This window comes from Castor canadensis, chromosome 7, assembly GCF_047511655.1.
Source record: "Castor canadensis chromosome 7, mCasCan1.hap1v2, whole genome shotgun sequence".
NCBI classification, from domain to species: Eukaryota; Metazoa; Chordata; class Mammalia; order Rodentia; family Castoridae; genus Castor; species Castor canadensis.
Window position 1 is genome coordinate 135,355,088 of NC_133392.1, and position 23,670 is coordinate 135,378,757.

Here is a 23,670-nt window from a genome sequence, read left to right on the forward strand (position 1 = left end):
GGGAGGCGGGAGGCAGGGCGCGGGGGAGGGGGCTGGGAGGGAGTGTGTGCGCGCGTGCAACTCCACTCCGGGGCTTTGTGCGAGCCGGGCGATAGCATCGGCGGCGGCTGGAGGAGGAGCGGCCGGAGACGCGTGCAGCCCGCCCGCCAGCACCCGGCAGCCGGGGCAGGTGGGAGCTCGCGCGGGAGCCGAGCCGACGCGAGCCGGAGCCGGAGCCGAGTCCGAGCAGAGCCCGGGCGGAGCCCAGGAGCCTTGCTTGCGGGCGGCCCGTGGGCGGCAGCCAGGCGGGGCGGGCGCCGGCGGGGCGGCCCCCCAGTAAGATGTGCGCAGCGCCGCGGGGCACCCCCCACTCGCAGCGGCGCTCGGGAGCCGGGCGGCTGGGCCAGGCGGCGCCTCGGGGGCTGCTGCGCGCCCGCGCCTAGAGCTGCCGCCCCAGGGAGCCCGCCACGGCCGCGCCCCGGGCACGCTCGGCGGCGCCCAACGATGACCGCTCCCTGGCGGCGCCTCCGGAGTCTGGTTTGGGAATACTGGGCCGGGCTCCTCGTGTGCGCCTTCTGGATCCCAGACTCGCGCGGGATGCCCCACGTCATCCGGATCGGTAAGGGCTCCCTGGAGCCGGGGGTCTCCGTCGCCCGGGCGGGGGCGGGAATGGGAGCCCCTGATTGCGATCCCGAGAGATTTTCCCAACCTCTCTCCGAGCTGCCGGGGCCGACTGACCACCAGGACCTCGTTGTGGTGAGGACAAAGTTCCAAAGCCAGGGTCATGGGCCTTACTTATTGAAGAGGCAGCCGGGCCGCGGTGGGCGAGGGGCCCTTCGCGCGCTCCCGGGAGGTCAGACCTGGCGGAGTGTGGCGAAGGGTTCCAGCCCCAACCTGAGTCTGCGATGAATTTCGCGGAGACTGCCAGCCTGACTGGTCGCAGCACGACTGGTCCCGAGTTTTGGGACCCGCTTCTCCGCTGAGTGGGAGCCCTGGGGAAGGCGCCAACTTCTCTCCCCTCCTAGCTCCCTGCGGGCCCCTCGCTCCCAGCTCGGGCACAGTGGAGCAGCCGCAGCTGGGGCACAGTACGGATTCGCATGACGAAGGTGGCGAGTCTCCTCGCCAGGTAACCGCCCTCGGCCTTGGTGGTCCTCATTCAGCTTCGAGGCGTGGGGCAGAGGAGGGGCAGGCCGTTGCTGGTTGCTTCAGGTGGTCCCTCAGGGCGCAGGCCTCTCTCAGCCAGGGGCAACGGACGTGGGAGGAAGGGAGCGACGGAGGCCGCCCAGTGCCGCCAGCGAGGCAGCCGACGGATGCGAGCGGTTTTTAAAGTTAGCCGAAATCCCTCTGCAGCTGGCCGCGGCTGGCGAGTCTGTGCGCGGCTTTCTGGGGCTCCGGCTTCTCAGCGTTCCGCGCTTGTTTCTTCTCGCCGGAAGATTCTTACTCCGGGCTTTAACTTTGTTGTGGCCGCCTAAGGCACTCCGTGGGCAGCGCTCTGGGCAGTGAGGGAGCCCGTGCGTGTCCCATGCCAACCGACCCGCAGGGCTGGGCCCCGCTGAGCTATGCGATAGTCACGGTCACCGCGAGCCCTGCAATCGCGCCAGGCGGGAGATCTGGGCCGCCTGGGTTCGCGAGATGCTACCGCCAGCTTCTGGCACAGGCAGGCAGAGCTCTGCCCAGCCAAGGCCACCTTTCTCCTCTGTGGCTCTCTTCCAGGCGTGAACTTTGGGCAGCCAGCTGCTTGAGAGGAAGGAGTACAAGAAACTGATGTCGGGCTTGGTTTCCATACTTGAGGTTTTCCTGGGAGGCAGTCAAAAACCCCATAGGGTCTGTCCTTTCCCTGGCTCTCTCGTGGGAGCCAGACCCTCTTGAACTGGACATCTGAATGGGGACAGAGTACAGTGCTCTGTTCTGCCCATGCTGAGGTCTTTCTGTCCATGCCCAGGACAGACACCCATGGGCAGAGAAGGCCAGGCACTGAAGAGGACTCTGGGGACAGCCCTTACAGTCAGGCTTAACCCTTTGTGGTCCAGGCTGCTCCTAGCTAGTCAAAAAATGTCTTCTATCTGTGCTTTGGTCTGCCCCAGCACCCAGCTTGGTCATTATTCCAAGGACAGGCAGCCCCTTACTAGTGGACCAGCACTTCCTTTATTCCTTCTCTCCTTCCCTGTTTTTTTTTTTGGGGGGAGGGTCCTGAATGGTACGGTGTCCTTGGGAGAAAAAAGGGGGGCCCTAAGGGTGCTATGTGTCCATCCCACGCTTTGTACATCCCTCTTCCTTCATCCTTCTTGTACAACATGGGATGGGTGTGCTCTCAGGCCAGCCTCAGGGATGGAAGTCTTTGGAGGTCCAGAGAGACAGGAGCAGGTGGGCCCAGCCCTAGAGGGATGAGGTGCAAAGGGGCAGGATGTGTAAATATCTGCCCCTTTTCACTGTGAAATGGAGTTGGGCTGGGGCTTCCTCACTGCGGGGTGGAGGAACACACCCCTAAACCTGTCCGCCTGCCTTTTCTTGGGTGCAGCCTGTAATAATGCAACCAGGGGTGGCAGAGCCCTGTTCTCTTTTAATCTTCTTCCTATTAAGTCCCAGGATTAATTAGAGCTGGCCCAGGTCGTTTCTATCCAAGAGCCCTGCCCCATTTGATTCCCAGCCTGAGGACTGTGGTACTGTGCCGATGCCAAACGTGACCACTGGAGCTGTGCCAGTGTGAGTGGAGGATGGGAAAGCTCTGAGGCCTCTGGGCTTCTCTGGAGGGACCTGGAGGAGCTGAGCTCTGTCCCTCTGAGCCCACGTGTGAACCCCAGCTGAAGCCAGGGAGCTATGGTGGATATGGTTGGGGGGGTGTAGGGGGTGGGAGGGAACTAACACAAGAGTGCACCAGGGAGAGGGAGAGAAAGAAACCCAAACGTACCGCCTTGGATAGACCTGATGCTGTCTCTCTTTTCCCATCTCTCCCACCCCTGGAATCTGAGGACTATAGCTGGGGTTGCAGGAATTGAGGCCCCGGAAATTGGATTCCAGAGCATGCTGGGTGCTTCTGGTTCCCGAGGTGCTGGAGCTGGCTGAGCTTGGAGCCGAATCTTTCTCCGGCAGCCAGGCGTCCTCGCTGAGCACCGGGCCCAGAGAGGGTTTACCTGCAGGTGCAAGGCGGGCTCTCTGGGCTGAGGAGCATTGTACCCGTCCCCTCTCTTTGTGCCCCTTTTGGGTGCTGAAATTCCCTCTTAGACAAGGAGATAGATAGCTCAGCAGTGTGACAGAGTGTTCAAACAATCCATCTTGAATAGATGAATTGCATTGCTCTGTCTTTTTGTAATTGTGTCTATCAGAGAGAGAGGTCAAGGCATTGATTGCTTGGATGGTTTGCAAGTAACAAAGGAGAGTGAGGGAGAGAGAGTAATTGGATTGTAGTCTGCAGAAAAAAATGATCATTGATTATTTTATATGAATATGTGGAAGATGTATTCTGTGTGTGATTATCAAGCGTTGCTCATTGAAGGTTTGCAAGGCATATTGTTCAGCGTTTTATTATTACTATTATCATCGTTATTACTGTTTGGATGGATCCTAGTCTTAACTTATGGAAAGCAGTCCGATGCAGTGTCCTCTCAGCCAAGTGGGCTTCAGTGATCTCCTGTGGGGACCTGGATTTCCACGTTCCATGACCTGGAAGTTGAAGTGAAGGGGGCATGGGGTTGGAAGTGGGAGACCTGAGTTTTCTTCTCTGTCTTCTGCTAGTTTATTAGATTACTTTGATCAAATCACACTCTCCTCCCCATGCTGATCCTCAGTTTCCCCCTCTGTGAACAATTTGGTTGGCCTTTGTGGTTGGTACATTTTGTGTTTTCAAAGTTCCTTTTAGCATAGACTGGTAGAAACTGTTACTGTCATTGCAGGTTTCATGGTTAGATCTTTCCTCAGACTACAGTCATTCTGTAGGATCAAGGGCCAATTTGAAATTGGAGAAAGGAACAAGGCAGTGGTGACAACAGCTGGGGAAGCCTGGCCAGCCAGTGGGGAGATCCAAAACCAAATGATTGCAGAGGCATGAAGCAGCTGTGAAGGGATTGAGGGACGTACTGGGCTGACTGAACTCTCAGAGCATGTTCAGATACGGCAGAACTAGCTGCAAGATCCTGGGCTTCCTAAATGTGCAGGGACTCTGCAGGCAATAGCAGCTTTTTCTGGGGGGAGTGAGGAGCCTTCCCCTAGAATTCCCATCCTAGCCCCACCTGTGACTCCTCAAATCATTTCACCCAAATTGTCCCAAACACTTATATCTTGAGTTTGGGAGCCGCTGCGGGTGTAAAACAATGAGAAATTCTCAGTGACTGGTGATGCGCGATGTCGGCAGCGGAGGAGCAGACAGCCGCTGAATGAAGATCAATAGGGTTTTCCCCCCTGGAAGTAAATAGCTTCAGACAAGACCTGGGAGTGGCCCGAGGGGCCTTAGAAAGCATTAACTTGAGGAATTTCTCCCTTCACTTTTCAGCCCAGCTGCTGCTGTCAGTCGGGTTTTCCTCCTCCTCCAGCTGGAGTTTAATTTCTTTTTGATGCTGCCTCGCATTGCGCTAGTCTTTTGACGTCAAGATGACCTGGAGTTTTTAAAGGTGGTTTATGCAGGGTGAACCAGGCCTGATTAAGCTTTTCCATGGTCACCTGCATCCCCCTGCGGCTGGGCATGATGGGCAGAGGTCAGAAGTCTAGCCCACTGTGTTATTTAGAAAGGGCTGTGAGGGGCTGCTCTTTATTCCCCGCCCCTCCAGAGATGCAGGGCTGCTTGGCTGCTTTTAGGATCCTTTGTGGACCTGTAGGCCTCCCTGAATTCCTAGACCTAGGAAACAGAGCCTCGCACACAGGGAGAAGGCGCAGGTACCCTCGTGGGTGTTAGAACTGCCCCTTCTCTTGCTGGAGGTGCAAGACATATGTAGGGGAGGTTGAAGTCTGCTTGGAGTGGTCTTTTAGGGGGAGATCTGTTTGTAGAGCCAGGGCTGTTCTTCTAATCTGCTGAGACCAAGAATCCTCCTTTCTGCTACAATCAGCTGTTGGTCTCTCCCTCCTACAGCTGTAGCCTGCTTGTCCAGGACCCTCCAGAGGCAACTGAGATCTGATTCTGGGGCACACAGAGGAGTGGAGCTCTCTAGGCCCTGCCTGATAGCAGAGAAGACTGACTTCCAGGAGCAGGGCTCTGCTCTGGGGCCAGCACCAGACCCTGGCTTGTCCTCCTGAGGCTGGTGTGGTGAGGCTGGAGCTCAGGATGGATGGAGGTGCAGAGGGCCTGGTATAGAAATGAAGTGATGCAGATGGGGCTGGTACCTCGGCATTGGACTTGTTTCTTGGAGTGCTTTTCTTCCAAGTGTTGATTGCTCAGTAGCAGCACCAGAGGGCAGTGTGCTTGTGCTCAGATGGCTTGAGTCTCCTGCCTGGGGCCCCACTGGGTCTGGAGGAACATCAAAATAATAAAACAACAATACCATGGCCCCAATTTATGAAGCACTTCTTAACTGCCAGGCACTGTACTAAGTGCTTTCCTAACAGTGTCCAGGCGTGGAGGCAAATAGTACGTGCTCAATAAATCCAGCTGCTGTGTTTTTCTCGTCATGTGATCGCACCTTCCCAACCCTGCAGTCATTGAGGAAACTAAGCTTGGAAACTCACTTGCCCAAGGTCACAAGCCAGTAAGTGGTAGAGGCAGGATAAGAACTGCAGTCAGCCTACCTCCAGATCTGGTGCTTAAAGCTGGCTGAAGATAGAAAGCAACAATTTATAAAGGGACTGAATGCAGTGCCCTCCAATTGTACAGTTCTGTTTGCTGAGCAAGGTCCACTGTGCTGGGCTGTGTTTGGTCTGCTATCTAGGATGACTGTATGGGCTCTGCCACATTTCACCTCATCAGTGACAATGCTGAGCACCAGGCTGACCTCACTGAGGAGCCATGGCAGATTTGCTTTCCTACTGGGAAAAGGTGTGGATGGTGCAGCACACACTAACATTTTCTACACCCCACCTGGTCTTGCTTTTGGACTCTATCCTAAATAAAGGCTGCATTCTCCCTTGGGTGGGACCAGTTCTTCACAGAAACCCATCTGCTCTGGGGTCTCCAGTCCCCTGATGGGAGCCAACAGTCTTTCCTCAAAAGCATTGTCAAAGCTTTGAAACCCCAGGGCCCTTTGTTTGTTTCCCCCCTCACCTCCAGCCTCATCCCCCTTGACCTGGTGGTAATCTGTCTTTGTTCTTTTTTCCTTCCCTTCCCTTCCCTTCCTTTTATTACTTGGACTCATCCCCTTTATTCTCCAACACCCCTTCCAGTAATAGGTTTTATGGTCACTCTATTTTTAAGCAAGAGTTACATCCTGACCTTCTGAATAGAGGCTGCCTGGTCAGAAATTGAGTTTGGTGGGCAGTGTGGTATGCATTAGCTGGGCCCTGGAGTCTGTGTGACTGTCTCATAGACACTGTGCTTGGGTTGGGAACCTAGGTGCAACAGCCTGTCCAATCTACTCTTTCCTGTGTCACCTCTACAGGAGCAAAGGCAAACCCATCTGACTCTTCTCTGTCCCTCTGTGTTCCTTCTTCCAGGAGCTAAGGGGAGACTGGGATAATGGGATCATGCCAAAGACAGAGCTGTTCTCTGGCAGAGGAAGCTGCATTGCTCAGAGTCACTACAGCCATGACAGATTTGGGATTGGCATGCTCCGAGGGTCATGTTATTTTTTAGGGCCTCCATTTCCATGTCAGTAAAATGGGAATGATTCTGCTTATCTCGTAGGATCACATAGATCCAGAAAAGCTTAAATGTGCTCCAGACATCAGCATTTCTTGTTCCTGGAGTCTGAGGCCAGAACAGGGCATTGTCTAGGGTGAACTAACAAGGTGTCAAAAATTAAGGACAATGGTGGTTCCCTTTGGTTGCCCAACACCATGAGGGTGAGCGCCTCCTTAAATCCTGGCCCTGTCCCAGTCCTTGGGGTGCTTCTAAGGTCAGCTTTCCTTCTGCTTCACTGTACTGGTTTCACAATCCCAGCCTGAGTGTGACTTGCTGAGATTGAAAGCTAGAGGACTGGATTCCAGGACAACGGTAGCCATGTCACAGAGCCCCCCACACACCTTCCCATTGTTTTATTACCTCCAAGGTCCACATTGCCTCCTTCTCACGGATTAGTTTCCCAAATCCCTCTCCTTGCTTCTCTTAACCTTTATGACTTGCTTGCTAGTATTATTGCCCTTGGCTGTGGTTAGACGGTGTAGATCTGGGCTTTGTCTAACGCATGTATGTATGCCACCTGCTTTAGGCAAGCAACTTCCCAAGGATGCCAAAGACCATCTCTCCCCATCATTACCAAGAGGTAGAATGATTTTTTGAAGTCAGATAATGTGTTTCATTGATTCTAATTTTCCCCTTCACGTTTTCACGTAGAAAACCGTAAGCTTCCATATGTCAGGTCTGAGTTTGCTTGTAGATTTTTTTTTCTTGGCACCTCAAAAGAGTGGTGTGTCTTGGGTTTGATGAAATGCAGTGGATCTGCATTTGAGTGTGAGTCTAACATGAACTTGCTGTATGACCTTGGGCAAGTCACTTGCCCTCTGAGTTTCCATTTTCTCATCTGTGAGAAGTATCAATGTTAGGTGGAATCATAGTCTGCTGCTTTTGACCTACAAAAATGTCGTATGATTGAGCCTTATAGTATTGTCTTCATAGGGCTATCTTGAGGATTAAAGGCGATAAGTATGCAAAGCTCTTTGCACAGTGGCTGACGTTTAATAACTTCCAGGAGGAAAAAGAGGGTTTCCCAAGGGGAGAGGCCATGTCTCTGCCATCAGACTGAGCCCTGATGCTCATGCTCTTTGCTTTGTGTTAACGCCGGTGCTCGGTACTCCACGGGGCTCAGTATGCAGCCTTTGCCCATCGTGCACCTATACCAGCATGCCCTGAGGTGGAATGGATGAGTCCAGCGGCTGTGCCAATTATACAAGCAAGAGAGGTGCCCTTCTAAGGATGCTCCTGGACCGTTATTTATTGCACACCTGCAGCCCCAGGGTGCTAGTTCTTCCCTGCATTTGCAGCATTTGAATTGAAATGCATATTGCATGTACTTAGAGTTGGGAAGACCCTGGTTATGGGATGTTCTTCAGGGTGGTCTGGGGAATCCTGATCAGCCCTTTCTGTATGGAAGGTCTAATATTGTTTCCTGGGCAGGCCAGTGGGGACCAGAGGAGGTCTGGGGCAGAGGTTGGGCTCTAGGGGATGTACACAGCTGACTCTCCTGGGAGACAGCAGGTAATGAAGCCCCAGGCAAAAGCTAGGGATGAGAGAGAGTCCCCATGGTGATCATACAGTTCAGAGATAATGAGATGGAGTGAGATCCTGGGGGAGTGGCAAGCTTCGGCTCTAAATCCTTTGGTGCCATGCTGAATTGTGGTTAAGGAGGGCAGAGGGAAAAAAGACTCGAGAAGGAGCTAAGAATCTGGTTTGTGTCAAGAGGGTTCCAATCCATAGGAGACAATTAAGTCTCACGCTATTGAAGGGACTGATGCAGACAGGCTGCTGATGGAAGGGGGTTTATAGAGTTCTCAGAACAACTGCAGGGATGAGCTCTTTAAATATGGGAATGAGAGAGACTCTGCAAAGCCTTCCTGCATCTGCTTTGCAGAACTGAAATATGCTATTCCAAAAAGCTGCCCAATTGGGCGGAAAAGCAAGAGCTGGGAGCCAAGGACTTCCCAGGGCTCCAAGCATCACATTTCCTGTCTGTGGTGAAAAATCATAGAATCCAGGCTGAAGAGAACCCAGAGGTCATTCTAGGCCCCTGGTTCTCAAACATTAGCATTCATCAGAGTCATCTGGAGTGCTCATCCAAACACTGGGTCCCTCCCCAGAGCTTGGGATACCGTGGGTCTGGGGTGAGGCCTAAGAATTTGCCTGTTTAATAGGTTCTCAGATAAAGTGGATGATGCTGGTCTGACAATTACTCTTTGAGAGACCACTGTGTCAGGTCAGTGGAGTGCCTCCCTACACACAGGTGGTTAATCAGTCCCTAATTGAATACCACCCGTAACAGGAAGCTCACCACTTTTAGACCCTGCCCATTCTTTATTGCAGATGTTTTAGCTCACTCCAATCTTGGTTGCAAACTTTCCCCCTAAAAAGCTGAAATGTGTTTCTCTACAGTTCCAAGAAGAAGGTATAACTGAGACATTGAGAATGTAAGTTCTATCGCTTCTTGGCCTTTTGGCTAAGATCAAGTGTGGAGAATGTAAGTTCTGAAATCCATTTGCCTGGGTTTAAGCTCTCCTTCCCTCCTGGCTGTGTGAATTTGAGTAAGTCACTTAATTTCTCTAAGCCTAGATTTCCTCACCTGTGAAATGGGGATAATAGATTTTATCTCATGGGATTATTGTAAGAATTCACCTGCCTGGCACAAAAGGAGCCCTCAGTGCATTTTAGCAATCCTAGTGTTGGTGATAAGGTTCTGAACTCTAACAGCCTGACTTTGAAGACCGTCTTCATGGTTTCCCACATGTGTAGTCTTGGGAAATCTCTCAAAATAGTACTAGTAATTACAGTACCTGTCCTGTGGCGTCTTTGTAAGGGTTAACTGAGTTTATGTATAGAGAGTGCTTAGAATTCAGTCACGGTAGGCATTCAGCAAGTGCTGTGCATTACTTCTATTGTCATCATTACCCTGTCCTCCTGATTCTGGTTTGGATACGCTTTCTGCCCTATTCCACCATCCTGCAGAAATATCAAGGCTTTTTTTTTTTTATACTAAAGATGCCCAGTTCCACTAGCATTGTGTTGAGAGCTGATCACAATACTATTTATTGAAGCCAGTAAGATCATCACCTCCTTGAATCTCAACCCCAGACAATTTTATCAGGTTTTTCTTTTTTTTTTTTTAGCAGCCATTTCACTCTATTGTTCTATACTGAACTGGTGGGCTCATGAGATCCAAGGTCTTTTCTACATGCATCACTGCTGATCTATAACTTCTCTTATCCTCTTGTTGGCAGTCGACCTTTTGAGCCTAACAGCAGGGTCTGTCATTTATCACTAGTAAGTCCTGTCATTGAATCTTCCTGTTCATTGTTTCTGGATGACCAAAGCCTGTTCACACTGTTCCATCCTTGGAAGGTGGGCATGGGCGGTACTTTCTTCTTTCCCTTTTGCTTTCCGTCTGGGGTTTGTGGTAGAGGAGAAGAGATACCTTGGAGTTGGGAATCAGTGTTCTGAACAGCAAAGCTTTGCAGGCCCCTCATTCTCTTGTCTGGATTGCTTCATGTCATCTGAGCTGGGGATAAGCATGTCTTCCCTTCCCTCAGCTATGTCTGTCATGAGCACATTACATGACACATTACTGATGCCACAGTCTGTTGGATTTATCAGTGGTCTTAGGGCCATTACCCTACACCTTAGTCGGCTTCAAAATACCATTGGCCTCCTTATGCCTTCAGTCCTTTTCGATCTTTGTGGTTGCATCTCTGGACTCAGGTGCTATCCTTCCTTGTCTCAGACTCTCCGCTCCACTGTACCCAACACTTAGAACTCTAGGTGTTGTGATTTCCTTCCCACTCTGACTTCTGCTTCTTTTTGACCAACTCTGCTCATGCTCAGGTCTCAGTGAACATGTCTTTGTCTCCAGGAAGTCTTTCTTGACCTCCACCATTTCTGTGAGCCCCCACAGCCTCCTGTACTTCCCTGTGGCAGCACTCCCTGTATTCGTATTCCTAGTTACCTGAAGAGATGAGCAGTGTGCAAACCTGGTGCCTGTTCATCACTTTACTCAGTGCATCTAGCATATTGTGTGCTGGCTCATCATAGATGATTTGTAAATATTTGTTGAGTCAATGAATGTGGCGATGAACGCAGTAAGTGGAATGTAAGTCCACCTAACTGCCTTGTCATTCAGCTTAACCAACACTTTCCATTTTGCCAATGAGAATTTCACAAAAGACAGTCTTCTAGGAAGTCAGAGTACTAATGATATATGTGGTAGTCTTCTGACATACCAGATTGGCAACTTGCATGGCAAGACATTTTTCATCTGCTGGGTAGGGCTGGAGTATCTGGGGGATGAGCCCTTTGGGATTGAACTTTATATCCATTGTCTGGTTCATATCATGATTCTCCCCCTGAGAGAGACACAGCTGTCTACTTCCAGAAGAGACTGAAGAGGAGACCACAGTCCTCCTGTTTTTTTCCTTCCCACTTGCCCTTCTGGATCTCTGCTGCTCCCTCTGGGAGCTGATCCAGTGAAGAGAACTTCTGCTGTTTGACCCTTAATGGGCTGATCACTCAGGACAGCTGTCAGGCAGCACCATTGCTGTGCACCTTGCACAGCTGCTAGACAGATCAGGTTCCCTTTTTCCCTTCTTCACCACATCACTGGTCCTGTGAGGACATGTAGACAACAGGTCTACATGACAGCTATGGTGTGAAGTGGAGATGTTAACAGTCCTTCTGGAGATTCAGGATATATGGATAGTCATTGTGAGCCATTTAACCTGGGAATGCGTGTTTCAAGCCCAATGAGTGAGAACAGTGACTTACCTATGGATTAGTGGAGAAACTGAGGACTTAAGTGATGGTCCCAATTACTGACTGACTGGGCTTATCTGTCTGCTGTATCAGTACAGCTCACAGTGAAGGTGGGATGGCTTATGGTGGAGTCCTGAGCTTCCCCTTCTGGACACAATAGGACTAGCCTCTGCCCTGAGGCCAGGACCTCCTCTTTTCTTCCTTCTTTCCCTGTGGAAATAGACAGCATATCATGAGCAGAAAGAGTCTATTGCCTACATGGCCATTTTTTCTGCCCAGTTTAATGGAGGTGACAGCCATCTATTTTACTTGTCTCATAACATCGAATCAGTACATAAAATATGGGTGAACTCTCAGGTTTAGCTGAATTATGACTGGTCCATGGGGACTGAGGGCTGGGGGAGACTTGAGTGGAGAGATTGAATCCCCAAGAAGCAGAGCTTTGTGTCTTCCCAGGAAATCCAGTGCTGGAGGAGGCCAGGCACAGACATTCTGTCCCATGCTGTCTGAGTTCTTGAAAGGACCAGAATGTTGGTGGAGGCACTCAAATGTTGGAACCACAGGAGTATTACGTCTCTCGTTCTTACCTGTCACAGATCAGAACAGTGAGAATAGAAGAAGGAAAAGAACTTGTGCCATGTCCCTTGGTGAGCCATGGGGAAAACTCAAACAAAAACATGGGTTCCCGACCCCCAGTATATTAAGAAGAACCCATTTTCCCTCTGCACCCTGTGCACACTAATTTGAAGCTTAAAATTGCAGGAGTTTTTGTTGTTGTTGTTTGTTTTTGAGACAGGGTCTCACTGTTTTTCCCAAGCTGGACTTGGACTCCTGGGCTCTAGCAGTCCTGCCTCAGCCTCCTGGGTAGGCAGAACTACAGGCCCCTGCCACCATGCCTTGCTAAATTTGCATAGCTCTTGAGAGCTATGTAGACTAGACTTTTCCAATGTGCAAAAACACCTATGAAACATTTTTCCACACATAAAGAAAACAAATTGGGTTCATCTGTATTTATAAAACTCATAGATAATGGCTCACCATATGCGGCTTCTTGAGAAGTGGGGAGATTAAGGATCACCCTTAACCTCTGCGTTCAGCACCGCGGAGAGCAGCCTGGCCCTGGAGTATGGACTGGCAACATCTGCTCGCTGACTCTTCTTTTAGGAGGGGTGATGTGGTTATTGTAAGGTCTCACTAAACAGGCATTCTGTTTTCAGATGCTATTCCTCTCGGACTCTGGTATTCACAAATCGGACTGTGGTATTAGGTGGGCACCCAACAGGCTAGTGAGAACTATTATTTGTGGTTGTTCAAGTCAAGTAATGCATGGTAAAAGAAGATGTAGTTAATGGATAGAATTTTCTCCTTTTTTACCTGCCACATAAATTGTTCTTAAATCTTTGGTGCCTTGTATGGCTTGTCTGCTAGAGAGCAGTAGCAGATGACAAAACGAGTGAACATTCCATTGTCAAATATCATACCTGATACCAGGCATCTTTGCTCAGCTTGTCAGCATCATCTTTCACATTGCATTTGGTAAGTAGGCTTCTGTAATGTATTTTTATCCTGCTAAATGTGATTTCTTAAAAGTATTTTCTGTGTTATTATTTCCTGAGTCGTGGAGCCCTGCATACCTATAATAGAGCTGTATTTTCTGCTAATAAATAAAATTACTCCTCGTTCAGGTGGTGGGAAATAAATGTGTCACAGCTTTGTGGCATTCCCCCAAAGAGCCCCGGCTCCAGGTGCTCCACCACCTGGAGGTGTCTGAGAAGCCTTGTGATGGGGTGGGAGGGACAGACACCTTTCCCAGGTAGGAAGGTCATGCTGTGAGTGACCTTTGTACTCCTCAGAGGATAGGGGAGTTTTTGTCCATCACTGAGACACTGAGAATCAGTTGGGAACATCTGGACTAGAAGCCAAAGGGCTGGAGAATGCAAAGTGCTAGAATGAGAGTCTGAGGAATTTGTATTTGCCTTTGAACACAGAGTGAGGTTTAGGTAAATGGACCCCAGGGATTTAGGAGGTAAGATGGAACCCTGAAGCCACACAGCAGATAGAAAGACCCAGAACGGGCAGGGAGGAAGTGGGCTATGGTATCTACAGAGTTAAGGCCACTTCAGGGACCCTGGCTTGAGATATTTTGGACAATATAAGGGCAATTTGGGGCTTTTTGCTGCTCCCTTTAAGAATCAGAAAAACCTGCTTTGGAAATGTGGCTATTTTTATGCTGTTTGTAATTTCATGTTTATTTCCTGTCTTTTTCACATGGATTCTGGGCTGACTCATTGATTCACCAAACATTTATGGAGCACCCACTCTGTGTACTGCAGAGCACGCAGGGCAGGAGATCGCAGGGATTGGGGCTGGGGTGGAGCCACATCCCTGGGCTGGGTGGTATCTGAGTTGTCCTTATGGTAGGTCTGAGTAGGTGACCTTCAGTGATAACCATGGTCCCTTCACATTTAGGACCAGTGCTTGGACCTTCCTCACTTTCCTATGTCCTGGGGAGAAGTCAGGAGGTCCACAGAGGCTCAGAGATGAGCTGAAATTCACACAACTGATTCAGCAGGGAAGCCTTGGTTTTTCTCCTTGCACCTTTCACTCCTGCCCTCCACCTGCTCTTCCCCCTTCCAAATCATTTAATTACATTGTTTTTTTGCCCCTGAGCTATCATATCTCATCCTCAAGCCCTCTGATGGGTTTACTGGGGCCAGTTCCCTGTCTCTCAGTATAATTGCATTGAACTTTCTAGAAGATGTGGATACACATGTAAGTAGGAGGGGAAAGGAAGGCCAGGGGTTAGTATTCCATTTTTTAAGTCCCCAAGGGATATGATTCTGTCTCCTTTGCTGAGACAGTTCTCCTTTTAGGCTAGCTCTGATTCTTCCTGTTACAGTGTGAATCCCTCTCCTCCATGGCGTGACCCAACTTTTCCTGGAAGGTGGGGACCTCTAGCTTGGGTGTCACTAACTTTAGGAGCTTTTTTTTTGTTCTGGGGCTGTAGCAAAGGAGCTGTCAGGCAATTAAATAGAAATGGCTACACTTTGGCTCACGGGTCTTGGACAGATTTATAATATTTTCTTTTTTAAAAAATTGGGCTTTTTTTCATGGAGACCATGATTTATGGAATAATCAATTTCTTTATCTACCTAATACATTGGAGTGATCCATCAGTGCATGCATCAATCTCCCCCCAGGGCTGGGGAGGGCAGACAATCTTCCAGCCTGACTCAGCGGGCAAAATGCAGCTTCTTCTGTGAGCTGTTTTGCTCATAGAGCCTGGATTTGAGGCCCACAGAGAGGAGGCTCTGGGACTCTGGCAGCCATCCTCTTCCAGCTAAAAGGCTGGTGCTTTCTCCTCCTCACTCTCCACCACCTGGAGAGGAATAAGGTGCTATCCCTATTACACAGGTCTGGAGACTAAGTGCCAAAAGGATGCTCAAAGACTGGAACAGGGAAAGCAGGAGTGGCTATCCTAAACCTCTGAGGACTTCAGTATAGAAGAGGGAGTAAGCCTGGCCTCAGATGTCCACGCTGAATATGGGCCAGTGGGGCAATGGTCCAAGAGGGAAGAGCTGATTCAGTACCAGCTATTTCATGTCTACTGCTATTTGAAGATTCAGAAAGATGCCTTGAAGGGTGGTGGGCATCCTGTTCTGGAGATGCAAACACAGATTGGCCAGGGATGTTTCAGAGGAGCCCTGAATCCTTTTCACTCTGAAATTCTAGGCATGCCTAGCTGTGTGGCCGGACAAGCTGTAGACATGCTGGTTTTCTGAGTTCCCTGAAAAGGCCAGGGTCATGCCTGCTCTGGGTTATGCAAACCCAATGGAGGCCATACTTAGTGTGATTGCAGAGAATATTCTTAGCTCCGACTCTTCCTTCCCTGTGTACATCCTACACAGCTTATTTGTGGCAGTGCCACCATGGGTTAGCAAGGAAACTAGTGGCTACAGCCAGCTCAGAGGCAGGACCCATCAACATTTTTGCACAGTGTAGTGGCAGTGGCACCACATACCCGACCTCATTTAACTTGCATGTCTTCCTGGTGTAGGCAGCTTCTATTTGCAGATGCAGAAACTGGCATTTGATAGAAGACAGAGGGTCCAAGATCAGATGGTAGGCCGATCAGAGAGGGAGCGTCACTCACTGTGCAGTTGTAAGTCAGTGAGCCTTTACTGTGCACATCTGATGTGCCAGTCCTGTGCTGATGGTGATGACGGTGAGTAAAGCAGACACGATCCTAGTCCTTGTGGAGCTTCCAATCCATTAAGAAAGATAGACATCAAAGTGTCACAGGGAAGTGCAGGCTGCAGGCAGCATCCAGAAAGGCTTCCTAGAGGAGGTGACTTTCTGGCTGAGACCTGAAGCAGCAGAAAGGTCCAATTAGGTGAAGGAGATGGGGAGGATGAGGAAAGTGTTCTAGGTACAGAGAACAACATGTACAGGCCTCAGGGGAGGGAGGTATATTAAGCTGAACCGTACGAAACTACCAGCTTTGCAGGTTAAACATGGTCAAATGTCGGCGATTTCATATATTTCAAGCTAATGTTTAAAACCTCAAGGAAGTCTAGCATGAACAGAGTGAGCAACAGTGTGTGGGACAAATGGTCTGAGTGGTTCTTCCAAGAGGACTGTATAAGCCACAGTAAGGAAGCTAGGCTTTCTCCCAAGGGCTCTGGGGGGCCACTGAGGAGTCTGTGAGAGTGATGGAACCTCATGTGCATGTCTGAAAAGTCACCTGGTGGCTGTGTGATGTGACTGCAGGGGTAAGACTGGAAGCTGTTCAAGTGGTCCAGGTGAAAAAGGACAGGCAGTGCATGTAGGCAGAATGGAGGGTTGCTTAGAGGCTGAATGCCCTGTCTCCCTGTCCAGAACTCCCCTCTGCCCAAGCCTGAGCAGTGGAGTTCAGGCCACGGAGCGTATGAGGGCCTGACCATTCTGTGAGCCCTTGCCTGTTGTCTGAGGCCATGCTGGATGCCATATGTAACGCTGATGCCTGCAAGTGCAGCTGGGCCTATAGCCGCATTCACAGCTTCCTGCTTTGACCAGAAAACCCTAAACAAGTTCTGTCTCCTGGTGCCTGAGGGGTGGGGAGTCCTCAGATGACATGCTGCTCCTTTCACAGCCTCCTCCCCAGCTGGGCCTGCAGGGAGTCCTATATCCCTCTGGCAACCTAGTAGGGAGACCTGAGAAAGAAAGCAACAGAAAGTCTGGCTTTGCCTTTAAGGTCTCCTAGGGGCTGGGAGCTTACTGGGAGCCAGGCAGAGCTCCCTTCACCTGCTAAGGGTGGAGCTGCCCTGCTTCTTTTCAGCAGAGGTGATGGAGGAGGGAGACCTCAGTCCACAGGGCAGGTGTGTGGGGCTGGACCTGGCCAGCCAGCTGGGCTCTCTTCCCTCCTTCTTTAAAATGCCAGCTCCCTCTGTGAACACAATAGCACTATATTAATAAAAACAGCAACAGCAACCCTTTACGACTTAACCACGTGCCACACGCTGTGCTGATCATCTTCCAGACATTCAGCATTCCGTGCATAGAGCAAATCTAAGAGGCCAGGATTTTGTCCCACATTTTAGAAGGGGAAACTGAGGACCTGGGATGGTGCACACAGAAAACAATTTCATAGTGCTAGTTGCTGCCACCACCACCACCGTCACCATCGCAGTCAGAAGCTGCAGCATGAGGGGGTTTTTGGAGGTAATTTTTCAAATTTTATTTTTAAATTTTAATAGAGAAATGACAATAATTGTACACATTATGTATCTATGGGGTACCAAGTGATACTTTGGTACATGTTGCTATTGCTATGTCAAAGGATGGATGCCAGGACCCACCACAGTGGCCTGCATATCGTAGGTGCTCAAGAAGGACTTGTTGAGTCTGTTTACATGGCAGAAAGCTGGGTGCAGTTTGGGAAAGGGATCTTCCTGGCTTGCTCCCTCTCTGAGAGCTCTGTTTGTGGTCCCTAGCCCAGGCCTCTCTTCCCTAGTCTCTGCTTCTGCTTCAGCCTGTCCCCCATAGGCAAGCACCAGGATGCTTTGGCCTCCTTAGGCACCATTTGCTGGCAGCTGCAAAGGCTGCAGGGATGGACCATCCTTTGTGGAGGTGTTGCAGGACCCTGATCCTTCAGGATTTTTCACTGCAGGCAGCTCTGCCCACTTCTCAGCCATGGGCAGCTCCCTCCTGTGGCACGCTGCAGCCAGGACTGCACAAACCACCTCATTGGAACCCTGGCAGCTCCACGCCGGTATGGCTGTTTCCAACTCTGGTGCTTCTATGTTTTCCCACTCGGGAATGCTTCCCTTCTGTGGCCTTCTGCTGAATTTCTTCTGTCTGAACTTCCTGCCCATTGGAAGCCTGTCCTCCAGGACAACCTCTCTGAGACACCCATTGGGGGCCCAGCCTCTTTGGAACCTCTCCAGGACTGAGCCCGTTTTTAGAGCACTCATCTGTGCTGAAGTTATCACCTGCTCCAGTCATCTTGCTTAAGGCCCCTGAGCTTAGCATCAGAAGCTTCTGGACCTTTTGTGCTTGCTTCAGACTTTTTCTTTTGATGTTGAAAAACATGCTTTTATTAAAACAAAGCAACACAAACCATCTTGCAGACAAACCCCTTTGCTTGGAACTCTAGGAATTCTCTCCTGTGAACTTTATTTCTCAGCTGTTCCCCATGTCAATTTATTTTCGAGTTGAATCAGTTTTTCAGTTAGCCAACATTCAAAAGTTGAGAATTTTGCACACAATTTTGGGTTTCCAGTTTCTCTTCATGTTCTCAAACACCACAGCCCTCACACCTCATTACAGTCATTCCCTATGCCAGGCTGTTCAGTGTCCTGCTTGGCTTTCAGTAGAGTTCAGAGGGAAAGGGAAAGTATTTTGTGGACCTATGTTTTTATTACCAGGAGGATCTGTATTTTTATTGACAAAAGACCTATGTTTTTATTACCAGACAGAAGGAATATTTATTTCACTTTTTTCTCATTAGCCCCGCATCGCTGTCTGACTCCTGTTGGATCCTGCAGGCCTGGGTTCTGATGCTCCATAGGGACAAGGAGATTCCCAAAGGCAGGGGTCATGATGTTATTGTGCTCATGATAGCTATTATTCAGTGGGTCCATTTCCAGTTTCAGTTAACCCTCACAGTCTCCCTCAGGTGAGTACAATTGTTCCCACCTTCCAGGTAAGTAGTTGAAGATATGCAGTCAGTAAGATGCCTAGTCTGGATGTTCCCAAGTTCTGAGTGCTGGTTTGCGTGCTTGTCTACACGGTCACAATGCAGGTCCCCGTGTATTCCTGGTGGCCATTCCAGCAAGGCCCACAGTAGGTGCTTAACAAGTGCCCGACAGGTCAGATTGAAGGCCAGAGTAACTGGGATAGAGCCAAGAGGGGAACCTGCACCCCGAGGTGGGCGCAACACATTTAGGATGCTCCTGGTTCTTCCTTCCCTGGCTGGGCGTCTGGCTGACTCCAGGCTGCTGTTGGGGATCTCTAGAGAGGCATTTCCTGCAGTTAAGTGAACACATGCCGGGTAGAGAATCTGCTGCAAGTCCCCGTTGCATTACTATGTGTTTGAGGCAGGAGGACATGGCGCAGGCGTGGGAGCTCGGCAGGAGTGTTTTAACAACCTCTGTCCTTGTTCGCTCCTTGCAGTCCTCGTGGTGACCACAGGCCCATCACTCCAACACAGTCCCAGACTAATTGGGCCTGGATAATAGACCACACACACACACACACACACACACACCCCCCACACTCTTTCCTTGACTGCAGAGTGGGAGGTTTGCAAAGCTGGAGCCTTCTGCTTGGGGGAGAATTGTGGCAAGAAGGCAGAGGCTGCTCCCTACACCCCTGGCAGACACAGGCTGTGGCACCTTTAATGGGAGCGTGGGTTGTCAGGTGTCAAGAGTGCCCTGTGGACATGGTCAGGAAGTGGCTGCAGAAAAAAGACACATCAACAAACACAGCACTTTTTCTCCACCTAAAGTAGCGTCTGTGGATCCTGCCTTGCCCCCGTCCTGAGGTTTCATTGTCCCTCAGGCCCCTTGGAGCAGGTGGTGTCAGGAAGCTTCAGATTAATATGGGAGACATTTTCTCTACCGGGCTCTAGCCCTGTGCAAGTGGATTAAGGTCTGGATCAAACAGGAACTCTTACTTTCTTGGCGTTTGGGGCTGGCTTGCTTTCCTACCTGTTGGGATACACTTGAGTATACAGATTATTCCCCAAATTCAAACTTGGGATTTTGAGACTCAAAAGGCCTGGAAACAGGTCTTTCTCCAGTGATAGAGTGGCCTTGGCTGATGGTGTTGGATGTCACAGCAGGGATGTGGAGTGAGTGACCTGTTTTTGTAACACCATCCCAGAGTGGGGCAGTGTTTCCTGGGGGCATTGTTCAGGGCCTGTGTCTCTAGGTTGAGCTCAGACCCACCCCACTGTGGGAACTGAGAGGTCTCAACACTCAGGGAAGTAACAGTGGCTGTGGAGGTCAGAGTGGAGGCTCAGCTTCTGGGAAAGTCTGAGTGGCCTTCATTGTTTCCAGCCCTGAGGAGGTCATGCTGAGGTCATCTGCTCACCCCGGGATTTGGTGTCTCCACTGGCTGGGTGCTTAGAATTAGTAGAGGACAGGCCATGGATCCTGAGACTTCTCTGGCCCAGTGTTTCCTGTCCCAGCTGCAGCAACTTTGTGACACAGTGCAGCAGAAGACATATAGTAGATCCCTGCTCTCCAGCATCTAAGAGAAGATTCCACTGACAGGGTTGTCCTGGAGCTCCAAGGCCCCATTGCTGCTTGGTGTTGGGGTCTCTGCTGTAATACGTGGAACTCAGAGAGCTGTGACCTCTCCTTTCTCTCCCACCCAGTGGACACAACTACCTTCCTTCATTTTCCCAGCCCCAAGACTAGCATTAAAAGCCAAACTAAACAGGCAGAACCGAACTTGATTGAAACCAGGGCAGCAAGTCAACCAGTATTTATGGGGACTTATCATTGTCACATAGCATTACAGTGTTTGGTGTATGCATCCCCTTAATTCTCACAGCAGCCCAGTGAAGTGGTATAGCTTCCCCCACTGTGCAGATGGAGAAATTGTGGCCCCGAGAGATCTGAGGACTTGCCCGTGGTCACACAGCCAGCAGGTGACAAAGCCAGGCTCCGCCCCGCCCACACACACCCAGAAACCTGGCCTCCAGCTATGTCACTCTAGGACATCTTAAATTCATTAGAGAAGATCTAAATTAAGTTGTAGTTTTTCCTGATTTCCGAACCTAGAGTCCTGATAGAATCTGAGTGGGTACCATGGGTTTCCACATCTCTCAATGCTACAGGGGAGGCAGTATTCAAGCTAGTGTTTTGACCACTCTGTTTTAGCCCTGGGTAGATGAATTGGCACTGAGAGATCAAAAGTGGGTCAGAAAGAGAACCAGTGATTGAAGGAGAGAGAGAGAGAGAGAGAGAGAGAATAGGGAGGCTAAATGGGAAACACTTAAATATCTGATGGGGGGCCAGGCATGCTGGCTCATACTGTAATGCCAGCTACTTGGGAGGTGGAGATGGGAGGATTGTGTTTCAAGACTAGCCCAGGCAAAATCAAGTCCCTATGTGAAAAATAACTAAAGCAAAAAAGGGTGTGGCTCAAGAAGTACTTCCAAGTACTAGGTTCTGAGTTCACACCCCAGTACCATATACACACACCACACACAGGGTGAGAACATGCTGGTCAAAGTGCTGGCCCAAACGTCCTGGAGGCCCATCTGGTCACCTGGTATGGTTTTGTTTTGCTCCTACCTGTGTTTCTGGCCTCCCTGTCCATCTCCACCTTCCCAGCAAAGAAGCCACTGAGTGTGTTTGCCTTCTGTTGGATGAATGCCCTATGTAGTATGCTCTGGCCTGTGTGCACCTGGCAGAGTAGGGCACACCTGACAACCTGGTGGGGTTTCCTGGAGGAAACAGATCCATCTGAATGGGACACATGTAGAGAGGCCGCCTCATCACTCAGGTGGGAAGAAGTAGCAAGGAGCACTGTAGATAGGGCATGCCTGCTCCTTGGACTCTCAGAATCTACACTACTGTGTAGTGTAGATTTTTTCCACCCCCTCTTCCTCCTTCTCTTTCTCCTCTCCTCTTCTCCCATTTCTCTTACTTTCCGTATGTGCTGGTTGAGAACCTACTATGTGCCAGGCACAGTGCTAGGTACTAGATATAGAGTGATGGTTGAAGAGACAAGATTTCTGTCTTCAAGTCCACGGGCCCCTGTCTACTCAGGATGAAAAGTAACAAGTACGGTAGGAAGGCTTCTGGGAGTTAGGAGAGCTTCTAGGTGGTGTTTAGGCTAAGGCATGAAGAATGGCAGGAATCTGCCTTGTGAAGAATGCAGGGAGGAGTGTCAAGTCAGAGGGAACAGCATGTGTGAGGCCAGGAGGTGAGATGGCCCGCAGGGCTGGGGTTTGATGTGTAAGCTGGGTGAGGAGTAGCTTCAGAAAAAGTGGGATGTGGTTTTTCCAAAGCCCTGTTCTGGCTTCATCTTGAGACCCCCCCCACAAGCTGGCCCAGGTTCCAGTCTGAGGCACCAGCCAGCCTCACACTGCAGACTGCAGATGTTCTGGATCTTGCAAGGCTTCAGGATTTATTCTCCTTCTCCCTTCTCTGTATTATGGAGCTGCCTTTGGGGAGCAATGTCCCTTCCCAGTTGGGGTCCTCTCTGAAGCCAGTCCCAAATGTGTGCTGGTGTGGCCTGGAGGACAGTGCTACAGTCTGAGGGGCCTGCAGGGTGAGGCATTCCCTTCCAGGGAGTTGATGGTTCCTGGCCAACCCTGGCCTCCAGGTGGATGGACCCAGCAACTTCAAGTTGTCATTCTTCCCTGGGCCTGAGTAGCATGGATCCTGATTGACCCTTCCATGAAGCATGTGCTAGAGGTTTTACTTGCGGGTGGCTCACATCTGGAGGAAGCATGCATCCAGACTGTGGAGAATGGAATGCCAGCCCATCTGGTTCAACTCACCAATGGATTATTCGACATGTGTCGTGCTTGGGTCCAGGCAAGGCTCTTTGGGGGCCTCCAAGAAAAGGAACCCCTGTCTGCAGTCGTAGAATTCTCTTTGGGCTGCCAAGTGTGTTCACCTGTGTGTCTTCGTCTGTCCCCTCAACAGTGAGCACAGTAAACAGGGGAGTACTGAGGGTCCCTAGTTTGCACATGAAGAGACTGAGGCCTGGTAAAGTCAAACTGTTTAAAAGTTGGAATAGTCAGGAAAGCTGTCCAGTCCGATCTGGATGGAAATCATCCCTTCACCATTAGTTGCTCAGGGATGTTGGGAACACAAAGCCAGTCTCTTTTCTCATTTGAAAACAGAGAAATGCAGTAAGCATCAAAGCACTGAGTGTGGGGCCTGGTAAACAGTAGATGCTTCATAAATGTTAAATCCCCTCCTGCCCTGGCTTTGGCCTGTGGGCTAGGCCTCTCTTAACACCTCCCCCTCTTCCTGGCCTTGTGGTGTTCCAGGTTGGTCACTGTTGTGACCTTGTGCAGGAAACATCTTGATATTTGCTGCCAGGTAGACAAAACATCTGGAAGATTGTCCCATCTTTTTCCCTCTCCATCCAAATGTTTTGGTGTCATGAAGATAAAGCCACAGAGATGTAACTGCCAGGGCCCAGTTCCCAGAAGGCCATAAAACACAGGCAGTCCCCCCGCCTGGCCCTACATGCCACAATCCAGCAAAGTGCTCCCTGCATCCAACACATGGTTATTTTTTACAAAATCGCTGAACTAGCCATGTTCACTGTATTGATCAATAAATTACTTTGATGAAAACTCAATAGGCAAAGGCCCCTGGCATTATTCCCACACAAAGGAAGGGCCTACACTTTTCTATCTCAAAAACCTTAGTACTGTTTCTTGTCCCATTTTTCTCCTCTGCCTGTCACTCCCAAGGGCTGCTGCCCAAGCTGGCACCTGCCTAAACAGGATGCCAAGATTCCTGGGACCATGGGAGGACATGGGGACTGGAGTGGATTGGGGGAGTTGCTCTATTTGCATAGGCCCTGAAGGATAATTTTGCTTTCCTGGGCACACTTGGATGCATTGCCACTGCTGTGGCCTGGTGTTCTCCTGAGGACTGTGATACACATCACTAGCTGCCCTGCTGGGGGAAATGACCACCAGT

General features: G+C 50.2%; 1 protein-coding gene across 3 annotated transcripts in view; it reads left to right on the forward strand.

Annotated features, from left to right (window-relative positions):
- The first annotated feature begins 426 nt into the window (after positions 1 to 426).
- Grik3 (glutamate ionotropic receptor kainate type subunit 3) overlaps positions 427 to 23,670 on the forward strand; it is a 219,036-nt gene continuing 195,792 nt past the window's right edge. Inside the window, exon 1 of one of the 3 annotated variants that reach the window (XM_074080549.1) lies at positions 427 to 598. In XM_074080549.1, the coding sequence (XP_073936650.1) occupies positions 484 to 598 (115 nt within the window). In that variant the 5' untranslated portion in view covers positions 427 to 483. Of the gene's footprint in view, positions 599 to 901; positions 1,106 to 23,670 lie in introns of those variants that run through there. The other 2 variants (XM_074080551.1, XM_074080552.1) reach the window with 2 other exon arrangements.